At 47.5% G+C, this 20,193-nt stretch overlaps 1 protein-coding gene across 1 annotated transcript in view; it reads left to right on the forward strand.

Moving 5' to 3' along the window:
- The first annotated feature begins 8,228 nt into the window (after positions 1-8,228).
- STK32C (serine/threonine kinase 32C) overlaps positions 8,229-20,193 on the forward strand; it is a 682,919-nt gene continuing 670,954 nt past the window's right edge. The window contains exon 1 of the mRNA XM_063962178.1: positions 8,229-8,558. Coding sequence (XP_063818248.1) covers positions 8,477-8,558 — 82 coding nt within the window. The 5' untranslated portion in view covers positions 8,229-8,476. The remainder of the gene's footprint in view (positions 8,559-20,193) is intronic.

Below are 20,193 nucleotides of genomic sequence, written 5' to 3' on the forward strand. Positions count from 1 at the left end.
GTGGGCTTGTAATAAATTAGCACTGCAAGTTTACGATCACTTATCCAGACTTAATGCATGCCACTCATAATATGTTGTTTTGAGTATAAAAATACACACAATACACATGCGACATTTGTTTTGCATAAAGCGAGGGTATGTTTGTATGTGTCAAGGAGATAGACACATTCTAAGTAATGGTTTTGCCAATAAAAATGGCAAAACATCTATTTATGATTACACAACAAATGAAATAAGCAAACCAAACTTACCTTAGAAATAGCGAGTGATGAGCTCTTGCCTAACCTGCCTCCTTACATCTGTACTCCAAGTATCACCAGATGTCTCTAATTCCTCTGCTTGCTGGCTGCTTTCTTCTTCCTCCTCCTCCTCAACATGTGGCAGATGTTGTTGCAAACACATGTTATGAAGAAAGCAGCAGCAGAACACAATTTGAGTCACCTTGGAGGGACTATACAACAAAAGGCCACCAGACTTATCCAGACACCGAAACCTAGATTTCAGCACACCAAACATCTTTCTATCACATTCCGCGTGGACTTATGTGCATGATTGTAATTGTGTTCAGCAGGGGTATCAGGTCGGGACAATGGAGTTAGAAGCCAAGAGAAACAGCCATATCCTCCATCACCTAAAAGACAGATATAGTAACGTGATTCATGTTAAGATACAGCAACACATAAGTAACACACTGTGGGGCAGATGTATTAACCTGTAGAAGGCATAAGGAAGTGATAAACCAGTGATATGTGCAAGGTAATAAAGGCAGCAGACAATCTGTTCCTAAATGTTCATTTACATATTGGAGCAGATTGGCTGGTGCCTTTATCACCTTGCACAGATCACTGGTTTCTCACTTCCTTATGCCTTCTACAGGTTAATACATCTGCCCCTGTATTTGGACAAAGTATACGCAGGCCTACACATATCAAATTACATACCCAGCAGCCATCCATCTTGCATTTGTCCGTCCTCAAACTTATCAAAGAGGGATGACTGACTGAGGATGAAGGAGTCATGGCAGCCCCCAGGGTAACAAGCAACAACACTCATTATTTTGAGATTTGCATCACAAACCACCTGCACATTTGTGGAGTGTTCGAAAATAAGAATTTACTTACCGATAATTCTATTTCTCGGAGTCCGTAGTGGATGCTGGGGTTCCTGAAAGGACCATGGGGAATAGCGGCTCCGCAGGAGACAGGGCACAAAAAGTAAAGCTTTAGGATCAGGTGGTGTGCACTGGCTCCTCCCCCTATGACCCTCCTCCAAGCCTCAGTTAGGATACTGTGCCCGGACGAGCGTACACAATAAGGAAGGATTTTGAATCCCGGGTAAGACTCATACCAGCCACACCAATCACACTGTACAACCTGTGATCTGAACCCAGTTAACAGTATGATAACAGCGGAGCCTCTGAAAAGATGGCTCACAACAATAATAACCCGATTTTTGTAACTATGTACAAGTATTGCAGATAATCCGCACTTGGGATGGGCGCCCAGCATCCACTACGGACTCCGAGAAATAGAATTATCGGTAAGTAAATTCTTATTTTCTCTATCGTCCTAGTGGATGCTGGGGTTCCTGAAAGGACCATGGGGATAATACCAAAGCTCCCAAACGGGCGGGAGAGTGCGGATGACTCTGCAGCACCGAATGAGAGAACTCCAGGTCCTCCTTAGCCAGGGTATCAAATTTGTAGGATTTTACCAACGTGTTTGCCCCTGACTAAATAGCCGCTCGGCAAAGTTGTAAAGCCGAGACCCCTCGGGCAGCCGCCCAAGATAAGCCCACCTTCCTTGTGGAATGGGCATTTACATATTTTGGCTGTGGCAGGCCTGCCACAGAATGTGCAAGCTGAATTGTATTACACATCCAACTAGCAATAGTCTGCTTAGAAGCAAGAGCACCCAGTTTGTTGGGTGCATACAGGATAACAGCAAGTCAGTTTTCCTGACTCCAGCCGTCCTGGAACCTATATTTACAGGGCCCTGACAACATCTAGCAACCTGGAGTCCTCCAAGTCCCTAGTAGGCGCAAGGCACCAAAATAAGCTGGTTCAGGTGAAACACTGACACCACCTTAGGGAGAGAACTGGGGACGAGTCCGCAGCTCTGCCCTGTCCAAATGGACAACCAGATATGGGCTTTTTTGAGAAAAAAACCACCAATTTGACACTCGCCTGGTCCAGGCCAGGGCCAAGAGCATGGTCACTTTTCATGTGAGATGCTTCAAATCCACAGATTTGACTGGTTTTAAACCAATGTGATTTGAGGAATCCCAGAACTACGTTGAGATCCCACAGTGCCACTGGAGGCACAAAAGGGGGTTGTATATGCAATACTCCCTTGACAAACTTCTGGACTTCAGGAACTGAAGCCACTTCTTTCTGGAAGAAAATCGACAGGGCCGAAATTTGAACCTTAATGGACCCCAATTTGAGGCCCATAGACACTCCTGTTTGCAGGAAATGCAGGAATCGACCGAGTTGAAATTTCTTCGTGGGGCCTTTCTGGCCTCACACCACGCAACATATTTTTGCCACATGTGGTGATAATGTTGTGCGGTCACCTCCTTTCTGGCTTTGACCAGGGTAGGAATGACCTCTTCCGGAATGCCTTTTTCCCTTAGGATCCGGCGTTCCACCGCCATGCCGTCAAACGCAGCTGCGGTAAGTCTTGGAACAGACATGGTACTTGCTGAAACAAGTCCCTTCTTAGCGGCAGAGGCCATAAGTCCTCTGTGAGCATCTCTTGAAGTTCCGGGTACCAAGTCCTTCTTGGCCAATCCGGAGCCATGAGTATAGTTCTTACTCCTCTACGTCTTATAAGTCTCAGTACCTTAGGTATGAGAAGCAGAGGATGGAACACATACACCGACTGGTACATCCATGGTGTTACCAGAACGTCCACAGCTATTGCCTGAGGGTCTCTTAACCTGGCGCAATACCTGTCCCGTTTTTTGTTCAGACGGGACGCCATCATGTCCACCTTTGGTATTTCCCAACGGTTTACAATCATGTGGAAAACTTCCCGATGAAGTTTCCACTCTGCCGGGTGGAGGTCGTGCCTGCTGAGGAAGTCTGCTTCCCAGTTTCCATTCCCGGAATGAAACACTGCTGACAGTGCTATCACATGATTTTCCGCCCAGCGAAAAGTCCTTGCAGTTTTTGCCATTGCCCTCCTGCTTCTTGTGCCGCCCTGTCTATTTACGTGGGCGACTGCCGTGATGTTTTTCCCACTGGATCAATACCGGCTGACCTTGAAGCAGAGGTCTTGCTAAGCTTAGAGTATTATAAATTTACCCTTAGCTCCAGTATATTTATGTGGAGAAAAGTCTCCAGACTTGATCACACTCCCTGGAAATTTTTTCCTTGTGTGACTGCTCCCCAGCCTCTCGGGCTGGCCTCCGTGGTCACCAGCATCCAATCCTGAATGCCGAATCTGCGGCCCTCTAGAAGATGAGCACTCTGTAACCACCACAGGAGAGACACCCTTGTCCTTGGATATAGGGTTATCCGCTGATGCATCTGAAGATGCGATCCGGACCATTTGTCCAGCAGATCCCACTGAAAAATTCTTGCGTGAAATCTGCCGAATGGAATTGCTTCGTAGGAAGTCACCATCTTTACCAGGACCCTTGTGCAATGATGCACTGATTTTAGGAGGTTCCTGACTAGCTCGGATAACTCCCTGGCTTTCTCTTCCGGGAGAAACACCTTTTTCTGGACTGTGTCCAGAATCATCCCTAGGCACAGCAGACTTGTCGTCGGGATCAGCTGCGATTTTGGAATATTTAGAATCCACCCGTGCTGTTGTAGCAGTATCCGAGATAGTGCTACTCCGACCTCCAACTGTTCCCTGGACTTTGCCCTTATCAGGAGATCGTCCAAGTAAGGGATAATTAAGACGCCTTTTCTTCGAAGAAGAATCATCATTTCGGCCATTACCTTGGTAAAGACCCGGGGTGCCGTGGACAATCCAAACGGCAGCGTCTGAAACTGATAGTGACAGTTCTGTACCACGAACCTGAGGTACCCTTAGTGAGAAGGGCAAATTTTGGACATGGAGGTAAGCATCCCTGATGTCTCGGGACACTATATAGTCCCCTTCTTCCTGGTTCGTTATCACTGCTCTGAGTGACTCCATCTTGATTTGAACCTTTGTAAGTGTTCAAATTTTTTTAGATTTAGAATAGGTCTCACCTAGCCTTCTGGCTTCAGTACCACAATATAATGTGGAATAATACCCCTTTTCTTGTTGTAGGAGGGGTAATTTGATTATCACCTGCTGGGAATACAGCTTGTGAATTGTTTCCCATACTGCCTCCTTGTCGGAGGGAGACCTTGGTAAACCAGACTTCAGGAGCCTGCGAAGGGGAAACGTCTCGACATTCCAATCTGTACCCCTGGGATACTACATGTAGGATCCAGGGGTCCTGTACGGTCCCAGCGTCATGCTGAGAGCTTGGCAGAAGCGGTGGAACGCTTCTGTTCCTGGGAATGGGCTGCCTGCTGCAGTCTTCTTCCCTTTCCTCTATCCCTGGGCAGATATGACTCTTATAGGGACGAAAGGACTGAGGCTGAAAAGACGGTGTCTTTTTCTGCAGAGATGTGACTTAGGGTAAAAACGGTGGATTTTCCAGCAGTTGCCGTGGCCACCAGGTCCGATGGACCGACCCCAAATAACTCCTCTTCCTTTATACGGCAATACACCTTTGTGCCGTTTGGAATCTGCATCACCTGACCACTGTCGTGTCCATAAACATCTTCTGGCAGATATGGACATCGCACTTACTCTTGATGCCAGAGTGCAAATATCCCTCTGTGCATCTCGCATATATAGAAAATGCATCCTTTAAATGCTCTATAGTCAATAAAATACTGTCCCTGTCAAGGGTATCAATATTTTTAGTCAGGGAATCCGACCAAGCCACCCCAGCTCTGCACATCCAGGCTGAGGCGATCGCTGGTCGCAGTATAACACCAGTATGTGTGTATATACTTTTTATGATATTTTCCAGCCTCCTGTCAGCTGGCTCCTTGAGGACGGCCCTATCTATAGACGGTACCGCCACTTGTTTTGATAAGCGTGTGAGCGCCTTATCCACCCTAAGGGGTGTTTCCCAACGCGCCCTAACTTCTGGCGGGAAAGGGTATACCGCCCATAATTTTCTATCGGGGGGAACCCACGCATCATCACACACTTCATTTAATTTATCTGATTCAGGAAAAACTACGGTAGTTTTTTCACATCCCACATAATACCCTCTTTTGTGGTACTTGTAGTATCAGAAATATGTAACACCTCCTTCATTGCCCTTAACGTGTGGCCCTAATAAGGAATACGTTTGTTTATTCACCGTCGACACTGGATTCAGTGTCCGTGTCTGTGTCTGTGTCGACCGACTAAAGTAAACGGGCGTTTTAAAACCCCTGACGGTGTTTCTGAGACGTCTGGACCGGTACTAATTGTTTGTCGGCCGTCTCATGTCGTCAACCGACCTTGCAGCGTGTTGACATTATCACGTAATTCCCTAAATAAGCCATCCATTCCGGTGTCGATTTCCTAGAGAGTGACATCACCATTACAGGCAATTGCTCCGCCTCCTCACCAACATCGTCCTCATACATGTCGACACACACGTACCGACACACAGCACACACACAGGGAATGCTCTGATAGAGGACAGGACCCACTAGCCCTTTGGAGAGACAGAGGGAGAGTTTGCCAGCACACACCAAAAACGCTATAATTATATAGGGACAACCTTATATAAGTGTTTTCCCTTATAGCATCTTTTATATATTTCTAACGCCAAATTAGTGCCCCCCCTCTCTGTTTTAACCCTGTTTCTGTAGTGCAGTGCAGGGGAGAGCCTGGGAGCCTTCCCTCCAGCCTTTCTGTGAGGGAAAATGGCGCTGTGTGCTGAGGAGATAGGCCCCGCCCCTTTTTCGGCGGGCTCGTCTCCCGCTCTTTAATGGATTCTGGCAGGGGTTAAATATCTCCATATAGCCCCCGGAGGCTATATGTGAGGTATTTTTAGCCAAAAAAAGGTTTTCATTTGCCTCCCAGGGCGCCCCCCTCCCAGCGCCCTGCACCCTCAGTGACTGCCGTGTGAAGTGTGCTGAGAGGAAATGGCGCACAGCTGCAGTGCTGTGCGCTACCTTAAGAAGACTGAGGAGTCTTCTGCCGCCGATTCTGGACCTCTTCTCGTTTCAGCATCTGCAAGGGGGCCGGCGGCGAGGCTCCGGTGACCATCCAGGCTGTACCTGTGATCGTCCCTCTGGAGCTAATGTCCAGTAGCCAAAGAAGCCAATCCATCCTGCACGCAGGTGAGTTCACTTCTTCTCCCCTAAGTCCCTCGTTGCAGTGATCCTGTTGCCAGCAGGACTCACTGTAAAATAAAAAACCTAAGCTAAACTTTTCTAAGCAGCTCTTTAGGAGAGCCACCTAGATTGCACCCTTCTCGGCCGGGCACAAAAATCTAACTGAGGCTTGGAGGAGGGTCATAGGGGGAGGAGCCAGTGCACACCACCTGATCCTAAAGCTTTACTTTTTGTGCCCTGTCTCCTGCGGAGCCGCTATTCCCCATGGTCCTTTCAGGAACCCCAGCATCCACTAGGACGATAGAGAAATGGCGATTAGTATATATGTGCCCCTAGGTGGTCTCAGCTGAATGTGTGTGCAATCTATGGCTCCAAGCACATTGGGCATGCCAGCCAGCTCATAGAAATCTACCCTGACGGCATGCCACTGAGACTCCTGGGTAGGGAAGCAGATTGAGGCCTCGATGTGGGGCTGCAAAACAGCCAACACCTGTGTGTATATTTTAAAGAACAATAAACATGAGATTTTAGGACAGAACTGGCCACCGAGAAATTAAAACAAACAAAAAACAGAAGAGGTAGTTAGGTATACATCACCTGTGTTAAGATTCTGGAAAATGAGGGCTGTGAGATTCCTATGACATCCCCAGACACAGCCTGAAAGCTGCCAGTAGCCAGGAAGTGCAACACAGCCAGGAGTTTGTGCAGGCCTGAGACAGAGCGAGAGCGTGCTGTCTCAGGGTCTAGGCCCAGTTTGACAAGGTCATACAGACGGAAAATGTTGTTACGATTTAGACGGAACATCTGTATGACCTTATCATCGGACAATGCGTTCAAGTTTAAACGCCCCCTAAAAAAACGAGGCCTGCGCAGCCTCCGCGGAACCTGTAAAACCTGCTGACCATGTTCAGTTTCTTGGCCCTGGGTACTTACAGGCTGATGTCTGAGTCTGAGGAATCCCACAGCACACAAAAGATCACTGGCCCACAGTCCTGCTGCCATTTCTGAGTGTAGGTGTATTGAAATGGGCCTAACATCCTTTTATGGGCATCCTAATTCAGGTGTGATTGATTTTTGAGTTGCAACACATGTAAACACGATTGAAAAAAGCAGGTCTATTTTTTTGGCGCTTTTTTTACCGATTCGCAGAAAAATACGACCGCAATTGAGCACTCAGAAACTAACACCCAAACGAATGAATAGTGAATTCCCGTATTGTATGAAATAACAGCCGCATTTGACCGATGGTCTATTCATTCGTATTTCGGAACTTTGCAAATCAAACCATTACGAATAGACCAGACACTGCCGAGATTGGTGCTTAGTGAATTCCCGGATTGGGACTTAGAAAAAAAAAACACAAAACGGACAAACTCGAATTCTTAGTAAATATTGGCCAATGTGTCCTCACTCTCTCTCCATCTCTCTCTCCATTTTTGTTATGATATATATCACAGAGGCGGTGACATTTAGTGATTTAGGGGCGCCAATCTGATATTACAGTATATCTTGCTCCCCACCTAAAAATGTTCTGACACCCCTGATTACCATTGATAACTTAATAACTTAAAACTTAAACCCAGGCAACGCCGAGTATGTCAGCTAGTATATAAATAAACACAAACAGATAACACCTATAATATGATATGCCAATAAACACAAATACATAACACCTATAATATGATATGCAACTATACACTATTGCAAGTAGAAAGCAGAAACTCACGCTATCAAATTAGCAGACCATTATGTTGCTTATCAATACGGGTGGTCTTCAGTATATCAATACATGCAGAGGGAGAATCACCAAAAGTATTTGTTGCAGAGCAGATCCACCGACTGCATTCCTCCCATCCGCCGCACGGTGGCGCCTGTAAGCCTAGTCTGGGACTCTGCCGTTAAAGAGCCACTAGCAGGAGGAAGCAACGTGCAGCTGGCATCTATATTAGAGCTGCACTTACTGCACCCCTGCCCAGCGGCAGATCAGCGCTGCCCTCTCCTCTCACCATGCTGCTGGCACTCCCTAGGACACCCTGCATGAAGAACTGAGAAGCTGCGTCTGCCTGCTGGACCTGGGGCTTGGTGCCTGGCTTCTTGCTCTCACATCTCCAGGAGATAGGGAATGCTATCTCCACCTCTGCGTCAATGTTTCACTGGAACAAGTGGAAGAAAAGGATGGGAGCTAACACTTCCTCCAAAAGGCCAGTGTTTGATGAGAAGGAGGATGGTGAGTACCAGGAGTGGGGTATTGCACATACTGTGTGGCCCCCTACTTTTACTCTGGTGGTGGACAGTGTCTAAGACCTGGGCAGGGAGGGTACAGGTGCCTGAGTTTGGGTACCACAGTGCATGCCCTGGTATCTGTATCACACATAACAGCTGTGTGTGTGCTGCTCAGAGCACTGGCTGCATTATTTATTCAGCAACTAGGAGATGATGGAGATAGTGTTTCCCTGTACAGTAGTTAAGTGATTTGCCCATAGACTTCTGGAAGTTGGGTGATATCTGTTAGCAGGTAGCTGTGGATGGATGGAGCAGCAGCTGAGGTCCTCCTTCTTGTGATTCTTCTGCGATAGTTGTGTTGTCCCCTCTCCTCTTCTTTTTCATATGCCTAGTGTCCAAACTTCACACTTAGCAGCTGCTACACTGCAGGAGTCCAGTTCTGCTGCATATTTAAAAATGAATGAAAAGATCTTGGTTTCAGCCCGGCAATGACCCCATGCCCTCATTGTAGTTCTCCTAGTGATGTCTAACCATTAGATGCCACAAGATGTGGCTGCTGTGCCACTTTAGTCATGTGGCAGATCATTGCTGTATTATTATTATTATATATGGGCAGCACAGTCGGTGTAATGGTTAGCATTACTGCCTCACAGCACTGAGGTCATGGGTTCGATTCCCACCATGACCCTAATTGTGTGAAGTTTGTATATTCTCCCCGTACTTGCGTGGGTTTCCTCTGGGTACTCCGGTTTCCTCCCACAATGCAAAAATGTACTGATAGGTTAATTGGCTCTCAACAAAATTAACCCTAGCGTGAATGTGTCTGTGTGTACATGTGGTAGGGAATATAGATTGCAAGCTCCACTGGGGTAGGGACTGAAGTGAATGGCCAAATATTCTCTGTAAAGCGCCGCAGAATATGTGGGCGCTATATAAATGACTGGTAATAAATACAGCACAGTTGGTATTACACAGTATTGTGGAGAGAATGTGTAACTATCACATCAGTCCCTGCACCCTTGAAGCTTATATTGTTAGCCTTTTGCCTGCAAGCACACAGTTCTAGCACACATCCTGCCCACTTAGGGGTGGGATTCAATTCTAAGCACTGTGGAGGCTGGCATCGCGGTGATATCCGGCTGCGCACATATGGGCCATGGCATATGGTAGTGACAACATCGCAAACCCCCCACGTACCATTATGGGAAAAGTTGCGATACAAGCAGGGGTGATGTGCCGTGCCAGAACCTTAGAGATAAAGTGCAGAGAGAGATAAAGTACCAACGAATCAGCTCCTAACTGCCATGGTACAGGATGTGTTTGAAAATGACAGAAGCTGCTTAGGTGGTACTTTATCGCTCTCCATTTTACCTCTCACCAAAGTTTAATAAATCCCCCCCTCCCTTCCTCCCCATCATGTGCAATTGAATCTTCCACCCTTAGGGCCGTAACACACGAGGCGGCTAGCGCCGCCCGGCAAACACCCGGCCGGCTTTAAACCGCTGCCGTGATGTAAAGACACATGCAGCGCAATGTGTCCTTACACACGGCACGGTCCCGGCCTGGCTGCCGGGTTGCAGCCGGGTCTCACCACTGGAAGGTCCGGCTGCCGGGCCGGCACCGGCCCGTCTTTGCAGCCAGTAAACCGTGTGTGTGAAGGGGAGCTTTCACACACAACGGTTTTTTCTCAAGCCCTGTCTGATGCTGCGCATGCGCACAGCATCACACACAGCTCAAAGCCGTCCTGTGTGAGCGACTCTGCCGGTTTCTCCCGGATGGCAAAAAGCCGGACAAAGTTTGTCCGGCTTTTTGCCATCCAGGAAAAACCGGAGTGTGTGTTACAGCCCTTACTGTCCATCCTATTCCTCAGACTTTCCCTCTAGTTTTGGAGCTAGTATCTGTTGCACTTGAATGGCACATAACCTCATTTTCCCTCCACCATATACTGCATTCGACCACACACTATATTTAATAAGACAAGGGAAGAGGAAGCTAAATTACCTATTAATTAAGATGGAAAGACCTATAATTAATATGAAATCGTGCTGTGAGCTTGCTGTCTGAAGGAATCCGTTGCAGTAGTACTGATGCCTCCAATAAGTGATATGATGTGTACAGCACTTGTAACACCATGAGCGTAAGAGGTGTGACAATTAATGCCAAGCGTGCGGTGGCTTACACTGAGCAGGCTCTCTTCAGACGCTCCTGTTAACTTCAGTGTTTCTGTAATAGCCTTGTGCAGGTCACCGTTGCGTGCCCTAATGCTTGGTACCCCAGTGTGCACTGCGTGGGATATATCTCGTGTTTGGCTGCGGCAGGGAGCACTTAAAATGCCTTAATGACTAATTGGATCAGTCATGTATATGTGTAACACTAATGGTTTAAGTGAGATCTTGCAGCGCAGCAGACGGCGAGCCTGCGCCTCCGCTCATCGTGGTCATGAAATATCATCTGACTCGCACATGAGTGGATATACTGTTGGGGATTATTTGGGGTATTTTTTGTTTTTTTTGTGCCTCGGTTAAAACCTTGACAGTAAATAAAAGGGGTTTTGTGTTCACTAGCAGGGACCAACCTCTTTCAAGCGACTATTTGTAACGTACAGTGGGCCTAATTCTGAGTTGATTGCAGCAGCAAATTTGTTAGTAGTTGGGCAAAACCATCTGCACTGCAGGGGAGGCAGATATAACATGTGCAGAGAAAGTTAGATTTGGGTGGGTGTGTTCAAACTGGAATCTAAATTGCAGTGTAAAAATAAAGAAGCCAGCATTTACCCTGCACAGAAACAAAATAACCCACCCAAATCTAACTCTCTATGCAAATGTTATATCTGCCCCCCCCTGCAGTGCACATGGTTTTGCCCAATTGCTAACAAACTTGCTGCTGCAATCAACTCAGAATTACCCCCAGTAAACGCAAACATTTTTTTGTTACCTACATACAGGAGATGCAGTGAGATTTGTGGGCTAAACAGACATTCATGGGAATGCAGCCTATGCACTTATTAGGGACTAGAGACTAGTGGCATCATTAACGCCCGGAGTACGTTGCGTTTCGGGGATGTCACTTGTCCCTGGTGAAGGGATAGCTTGCCTTGTTATGAATGTACTACAGTACTACAGTATATGGGTTCATTCATATTGGGTCTTATGCAGAGTTGAACGATAGACGGTCACAAATGCACAAAACTAAATGCATACTGTATATTCGCCCGTAGGCATCTCTGCAGATGAAAAAAATGACATAAAAAAGGCGTAACTACATGTATCCACAGTTTTGAATATCCTGCAATACTCTCAGTACGTCCACACGGATCTTACCTGAGAACGCCAGGTTACAACCCAGTTATGCCCTTTCAGTGGCAAGCGTGGGCTACGGCGAAACGCGTACAATTCTGCATTGCCCGTACTTGTGTACACTTGGCTCAGGAGCATGCACAGAGCGAATACATAAAATATACGCTCTGCAGATGGGCAGAGGTTCAACCCTTAATCAGTCCCACTGTGTTAAAATTTCAGGTATACTTCTGTGGAGGTCACTGAATGGTAGTGCTTTTTATTTTTCTCTGACGTCCTAGTGGATGCTGGGGACTCCGTCAGGACCATGGGGAATAGCGGCTCCGCAGGAGACAGGGCACAAAAGTAAAAGCTTTAGGATCAGGTGGTGTGCACTGGCTCCTCCCCCTATGACCCTCCTCCAAGCCTCAGTTAGATTTTTGTGCCCGGCCGAGAAGGGTGCAATCTAGGTGGCTCTCCTAAAGAGCTGCTTAGAGTAAAAGTTTTGTTAGGTTTTTTATTTTCAGTGAGTCCTGCTGGCAACAGGCTCACTGCATCGAGGGACTTAGGGGAGAGAAGTGAACTCACCTGCGTGCAGGATGGATTGGCTTCTTAGGCTACTGGACACCATTAGCTCCAGAGGGAGTCGGAACACAGGTCTCACCCTGGGGTTCGTCCCGGAGCCGCGCCGCCGACCCCCTTGCAGATGCCGAAAAGTGAAGAGGTCCAGAAACCGGCGGCAGAAGACTTTTCAGTCTTCATAAGGTAGCGCACAGCACTGCAGCTGTGCGCCATTGTTGTCAGCACACTTCATAGCAGCGGTCACTGAGGGTGCAGGGCGCTGGGGGGGGCGCCCTGGGCAGCAATGATAGTACCTTATTCTGGCTAAAAATACATCACATATAGCCCCTGGGGGCTATATGGATGTATTTAACCCCTGCCAGGTCTCAGAAAAACGGGAGAAGAAGCCCGCCGAAAAGGGGGCGGGGCCTATTCTCCTCAGCACACAGCGCCATTTTCCCTCACAGAAATGCTGGTGGGAAGGCTCCCAGGCTCTCCCCTGCACTGCACTACAGAAACAGGGTTAAAACAGAGAGGGGGGGCACTTATTTGGCGATATGACTATATATATTAAAATGCTATAAGGGAAAAACACTTATATAAAGGTTGTCCCTGTATAATTATAGCGTTTTTGGTGTGTGCTGGCAAACTCTCCCTCTGTCTCCCCAAAGGGCTAGTGGGGTCCTGTCCTCTATCAGAGCATTCCCTGTGTGTGTGCTGTGTGTCGGTACGTGTGTGTCGACATGTATGAGGACGATGTTGGTGAGGAGGCGGAGCAATTGCCTGTAATGGCGATGTCACTCTCTAGGGAGTCGACACCGGAATGGATGGCTTATTTAAGGAATTACGTGATAATGTCAACACGCTGCAAGGTCGGTTGACGACATGAGACGGCCGGCAAACCAATTAGTACCTGTCCAGGCGTCTCAAACACCGTCAGGGGCGTTAAAACGTCCTTTTACCTCAGTCGGTCGACACAGACACGGACACTGACTCCAGTGTCGACGGTGAAGAAACAAACGTATTTTCCTTTAGGGCCACACGTTACTTGTTAAGGGCAATGAAGGAGGTGTTACATATTTCTGATACTACAAGTACCACAAAAAAGGGTATTATGTGGAGTGTGAAAAAACTACCTGTAGTTTTTCCTGAATCAGATAAATTAAATGAAGTGTGTGATGATGCGTGGGTTTCCCCCGATAGAAAATTATTGGCGGTATACCCTTTCCCGCCAGAAGTTAGGGCACGTTGGGAAACACCCCTTAGGGTGGATAAGGCGCTCACACGCTTATCAAAACAAGTGGCGGTACCGTCTCCAGATAGGGCCGCCCTCAAGGAGCCAGCTGATAGGAGGCTGGAAAATATCCTAAAAAGTATATACACACATATTGGTGTTATACTGCGACCAGCGATCGCCTCAGCCTGGATGTGCAGCGCTGGGGTGGCTTGGTCGGATTCCCTGACTGAAAATATTGATACCCTTGACAGGGACAGTATTTTATTGACTATAGAGCATTTAAAGGATGCATTTCTATATATGCGAGATGCACAGAGGGATATTTGCACTCTGGCATCAAGAGTAAGTGCGATGTCCATATCTGCCAGAAGTTGTTTATGGACACGACAGTGGTCAGGTGATGCAGATTCCAAACGGCACATGGAAGTATTGCCGTATAAAGGAGAAAAAGACAACGTCTTTTCAGCCTCAGTCCTTTCGTCCCCATAAGGGCAAGCGGGCAAAAGGCCAGTCATATCTGCCATGGGATAGAGGAAAGGGAAGAAGACTGCAGCAGGCAGCCCATTCCCAGAAACAGAAGCCCTCCACCGCTTCTGCCAAGTCCTCAGCATGACGCTGGGGCCGTACAAGCGGACTCAGGTGCGGTGGGGGGGGTCGTCTCAAGAGTTTCAGCACGCAGTGGGCTCACTCGCAAGTGGACCCCTGGATCCTACAAGTAGTATCCCAGAGGTACAGATTGGAAATTCGAGACGTCTCCCCCTCGCAGGTTCCTGAAGTCTGCTTTACCAACGTCTCCCTCCGACAGGGAGGCAGTAGTGGAAACAATTCACAAGCTGTATTCCCAGCAGGTGATAATCAAAGTACCCCTCCTACAACAAGGAAAGGGGTATTATTCCACACTATATTGTGGTACTGAAGCCAGACGGCTCGGTGAGACCTATTCTAAATCTGAAATAGTTGAACACTTACATACAAAGGTTCAAATCAAGATGGAGTCACTCAGAGCAGTGATAGCGAACCAGGAAGAAGGGGACTATATGGTGTCCCGGGACATCAGGGATGCTTACCTCCATGTCCCAATTTGCCCTTCTCACCAAGGGTACCTCAGGTTCGTGGTACAGAACTGTCACTATCAGTTTCAGACGCTGCCGGTTGGATTGTCCACGGCACCCCGGGTCCTTACCAAGGTAATGGCCGAAATGATGATTCTTCTTCAAAGAAAATGGACGATCTCCTGATAGGGGCAAGGTCCAGAGAACAGTTGGAGGTCGGAGTAGCACTATCTCAAGTAGTTCTACGACAGCACGGGTGGATTCTAAATATTCCAAAACCGCAGCTGTTTCCGACGACACGTCTGCTGTTCCTAGGGATGATTCTGGACACAGTCCAGAAAAAGGTGTTTCTCCCGGAGAAGAAAGCCAGGGAGTTATCCGAGCTAGTCAGGAACCTCCTAAAACCAGGAAAAGTGTCAGTGCATCATTGCACAAGGGTCCTGGGAAAAATGGTGGCTTCTTACGAAGCGATTCCATTCGGTAGATTTCACGCAAGAACTTTTCAGTGGGATCTGCTGGAAAAATGGTCCGGATCGCATCTTCAGATGCATCAGCGGATAACCCTGTCTCCAAGGACAAGGGTGTTTCTTCTGCGGTGGCTGCAGAGTGCTCATCTACTAAAGGGCCGCAGATTCGGCATTCAGGACTGGGTCCTGGTGACCACGGATGCCAGCCTGAGAGGCTGGGGAGCAGTCACACAGGGAAAAAAATTTCCAGGGAGTGTGATCAAGTCTGGAGACTTTTCTCCACATAAATATACTGGAGCTAAGGGCAATTTACAATGTTCTAAGCTTAGCAAGACCTCTGCTTCAAGGTCAGCCGGTATTGATCCAGTGGGACAACATCACGGCAGTCGCCCACGTAAACAGACAGGGCGGCACAAGAAGCAGAAGGGCAATGGCAGAAACTGCAAGGATTCTTCGCTGGGCGAAAAATCATGTGATAGCACTGTCAGCAGTGTTCATTCCGGGAGTGGACAACTGGGAAGCAGACTTCCTCAGCAGGCACGACCTCCACTCGGGAGAGTGGGGACTTCATCGGGAAGTATTCCACATGATTGTGAACCGTTGGGAAAGACCGAAGGTGGACATGATGGCGTCCCGCCTGAACAAAAAACTGGACAGGTATTGCGCCAGGTCAAGAGACCCTCAAGCAATATCTGTGGACGTTCTGGTAACACCGTGGGTGTACCAGTCGGTGTATGTGTTCCCTCCTCTGCTTCTCATAACCAAGGTACTGAGAATTATAAGACGTAGAGGAGTAAGAACTATACTCGTGGCTCCGGATTGGCCAAGAAGGACGTGGCACCCGGAACTTCAAGAAATGCTCACAGAGGACTCATGGCCTCTGCCGCTAAGAAGGGACTTGCTTCAGCAAGTACCAGGTCTGTTCCAAGACTTACCGCGGCTGCGTTTGACGGCATGGCGGTGGAACGCCAGATCCTAAGGGAAAAAGGCATTCCGGAAGAGGTCATTCCTACCCTGGTCAAAGCCAGGAAGGAGGTGACCGCAAAACATTATCACCACATGTGGCGAAAATATGTTGCGTGGTGTGAGGCCAGGAAGGCCCCACGAAGAAATTTCAACTCGGTCGATTCCTGCATTTCCTGCAAACAGGAGTGTCTATGGGCCTCAAATTGGGGTCCATTAAGGTTCAAATTTCGGCCCTGTCAATTTTCTTCCAGAAAGAATTGGCTTCAGTTCCTGAAGTCCAGAAGTTTGTCAAGGGAGTATTGCATATACAACCCCCTTTTTGTGCCTCCAGTGGCACTGTGGGATCTCAACGTAGTTCTGGGATTCCTCAAATCACATTTTAAACCGCTCAAATCTGTGGATTTGAAATATCTCACATGAAAAGTGACCATGCTGTTGGCCCTGGCCTCGGCCAGGCGAGTGTCAGAATTGGCGGCTTTGTCTCACAAAAGCCATATCTGATTGTCCATTCGGACAGGGCAGAGCTGCGGACTCGTCCCCAGTTTCTTCCTAAGGTGGTGTCAGCGTTTCACCTGAACCAGCTTATTGTGGTACCTGCGGCTACTAGGGACTTGGAGGACTCCAAGTTGCTAGATGTTGTCAGGGCCCTGAAAATATAGGTTTCCAGGACGGCTGGAGTCAGGAAAACTGACTCGCTGTTATCCTGTATGCACCCAACAAACTGGGTGCTCTTGCTTCTAAGCAGACGATGGCTCGTTGGATTTGTAGCACATTTCAACTTGCACATTCTGTGGCAGGCCTGCCACAGCCTAAATCTGTCAAGGCCCATTCCACAAGGAAGGTGGGCTCATCCTGGGCGGCTGCCCGAGGGGTCTCGGCATTACAACTCTGCCGAGCAGCTACGTGGTCGGGGGAGAACACGTTTGTAAAATTCTACAAATTTGATACCCTGGCTAAAGAGGACCTGGAGTTCTCTCATTCGGTGCTGCAGAGTCATCCGCACTCTCCCGCCCGTTTGGGAGCTTTGGTATAATCCCCATGGTCCTGACGGAGTCCCCAGCATCCACTAGGACGTCAGAGAAAATAAGATTTTACTTACCGATAAATCTATTTCTCGTAGTCCGTAGAGGATGCTGGGCGCCCATCCCAAGTGCGGATTGTCTGCAATACTTGTACATAGTTATTGTTACAAAAATCGGGTTATTATTGTTGTGAGCCATCTTTTCAGAGGCTCCGCTGTTATCATGCTGTTAACTGGGTTCAGATCACAGGTTGTACAGTGTGATTGGTGTGGCTGGTATGAGTCTTACCCGGGATTCAAAATCCTTCCTTATTGTGTACGCTCGTCCGGGCACAGTATCCTAACTGAGGCTTGGAGGAGGGTCATAGGGGGAGGAGCCAGTGCACACCACCTGATCCTAAAGCTTTTACTTTTGTGCCCTGTCTCCTGCGGAGCCGCTATTCCCCATGGTCCTGACGGAGTCCCCAGCATCCACTACGGACTACGAGAAATAGATTTATCGGTAAGTAAAATCTTATTTTAATACTGAATGCGCTTCTTTTCTCCAGGTCGGAAAATAAATGGACAGAATAATAACAATATGCATTCTCAGTCATTGCTGAGAATACGTGGTCAGGTGATGAATTAATAGTTATGTGACCAATTTGGAAATTTTGTAATGACAAATTGCAGGGCTCTATACCCCCCTACTGTCCTGATTTTGGCAGGAAAATCCTGCTTTTCAGGAGCTGTCCCGTCTGCAGATTGCAGTGTCCCACATGGGGGATGCTCTGGGAGTGGATGCCATTGCATGTGCCAGGAGAGGCTTGGGGCAGCCCAGCAGTTGCCAAAATGCTAGGCCACATCCCCGGAGTAACGAGAAACGTCACACCAGGGGGCCTGGCTTAGCAGGCACAAGGGCGCGCCTCCTTTCACGTGAGAAGTCCTGCAATGGGGTATGAGAATGTTGGGGGGGGGGTGAATCTCATTACGTGTAGAGGCCAAATGATCAGGTGTGTGATCTTCTCTCTTTTTCTTCTTCTTCTTCTTCTTCTTCTTCTTCTTCTTCTTCTTCTTCTTCTCCTCTCTTCTCTCTTCTTCTTCCACTTGTTATCACCTCATGACTTGAGATATCTCAGCACCCTGCTAAATAGAATAATGGAAGGAAGTAAGTTCTAATTTGCCACTTGCTGTATACACATCAGTGTCGAGCTGGGACATGTGGTACATATCAGAGAGCACGTCTTATTATATTTTGGCTTTGGGTTAGATAGTATTGACATGTTGATCATGTCGGCATTATGTCAGTGTCGGCATGTCAGATGTGCATATGGAGACTCCTATCGACATTCTGATTTTTTTTTAACTCCTTAGCCCTTGCAAGGTCCTATGTGTTACATATAATGGGGATTAATATTCAGTGAACTAATACAAATAGTTTCATTGCTGTATCCGTGTAATGCTGACACTGTAAGAATGTGAATGTAAAGCAATATACATATATTTCCTGTAACACCTGTTTCTGCACTGTATGTCTATAGGAATCACTAAATACATAATCGGTGCTCGGAACCTCACACTTAATTGTATATATAGGCGGTGGTGCTAGCGGGTGCCTGTGACCTGCTGTGTCAGGTGCTGTAATGCTGGTGTGTAACCACATTGATGTACAACTAATGAGAGCTCCTGAGATGAGCCTCTTGACTTTGAAGTTTTAAATGGGACCTCAGGTCTGTAGCATCATTATTTCTCTCCTGCTTTAAGGAAATTAAAGGTCAAAGGTACAGGGCTAGTAGTCATGTGACCGGCGGTCTCGACGGCCGCATCCCGCCATCCCGCACCCTCTAGCAGGGACTATTCCCACTCGTGGGAATATAACCTGTGACAAATGCAGCAACCTGCAAGGGGCTTCGTTGCACCCATCCCCCCCCCCCCCCCCCCCCCCTTCCAGCCGGCATTCTGCTGCCAGGATCCCGCAGTCGGTATGCTGATTGCCAGGATCCCCAGCGCAGTAAACTATACCCAACTCGGTTATCTGTCTCTACGCTAGTTGCAGCTGGATCGAAAATAGACTGTTTATTACAGTTTATAGAGAAGTCTCTATAAATGTGCAGCGACTGCAGATTGCCTGCTTGTCATTTTCTGCTGGCTTCTAGGGAATGGATACATAGCCTTCCATTTGCATGCACATTATTTTGAATGTGAATGATATAATTTCCTACAAAAATATAAAAGATAATATTACCAATAATACCAAAAGCACGCAATGGCCCTAATTCAAGGTTGATTGCAAAACAACAATTTCCTCTAATGGGCAAAACCATGTGCACTGCAGGTGGGGCAGATATGACATGTGCAGAGAGAGTTATATTTGTGAGGGGTGTGTCATATCTGCCCCACCTGCAGTGCACATGGTTTTGCCCATTAGAGGAAAATGTTGTTTTGCAATCAACCTTGAATTAGGCCCTATGTCTTTTAAAAGTCGTTTATAAATAACAGTGAAATCGTTAAACATCTTAAAGCAGCAATCCAATATAGAAAATGTCTTTTTTTTCTTTAGGCAGCATGTTAAGTACCTAACATAGAACATACAGTTGAATTTGACGGCAGATAAGAACTACTTGGCCCATCTAGTCTGCGCACGCAGGTGCACACATTTACACATTAGGCTACATTTAAGCATGTCTTTGATAGTCATTGTTCTCAACTGTCCACCTATGGATTATTAGTTGCTTTTGCATACTATTCTGGAGACCAAACAAATATGGCTCCTACAGGGTCACAGCTCTTTTCATGTCATGTGTAGGCAGAGGGGCAAAGGAGGGGGAGGATGTCACAGGAAGAGAACGAGATATAAAACATTATATGGCTGAAAGGCACAGATAAAGGCTCACAGCTCTCAACATATCATATGATGTCAGAGGGGTACGGAGGGGGATTGCAACTGTGATAACAGCTCAGAGAGGCATTCCAAAGTCTCTCTGCTCACTGCATCATATTCCATATGTCTGAGGTTGCCATGGCAGTCTGTGTAAAATCTGCAGAATTATGAATCAATAATAACAGTATGAAGAAACAAAC

Source organism: Pseudophryne corroboree, chromosome 3, assembly GCF_028390025.1.
Source record: "Pseudophryne corroboree isolate aPseCor3 chromosome 3, aPseCor3.hap2, whole genome shotgun sequence".
NCBI lineage: Eukaryota > Metazoa > Chordata > Amphibia > Anura > Myobatrachidae > Pseudophryne > Pseudophryne corroboree.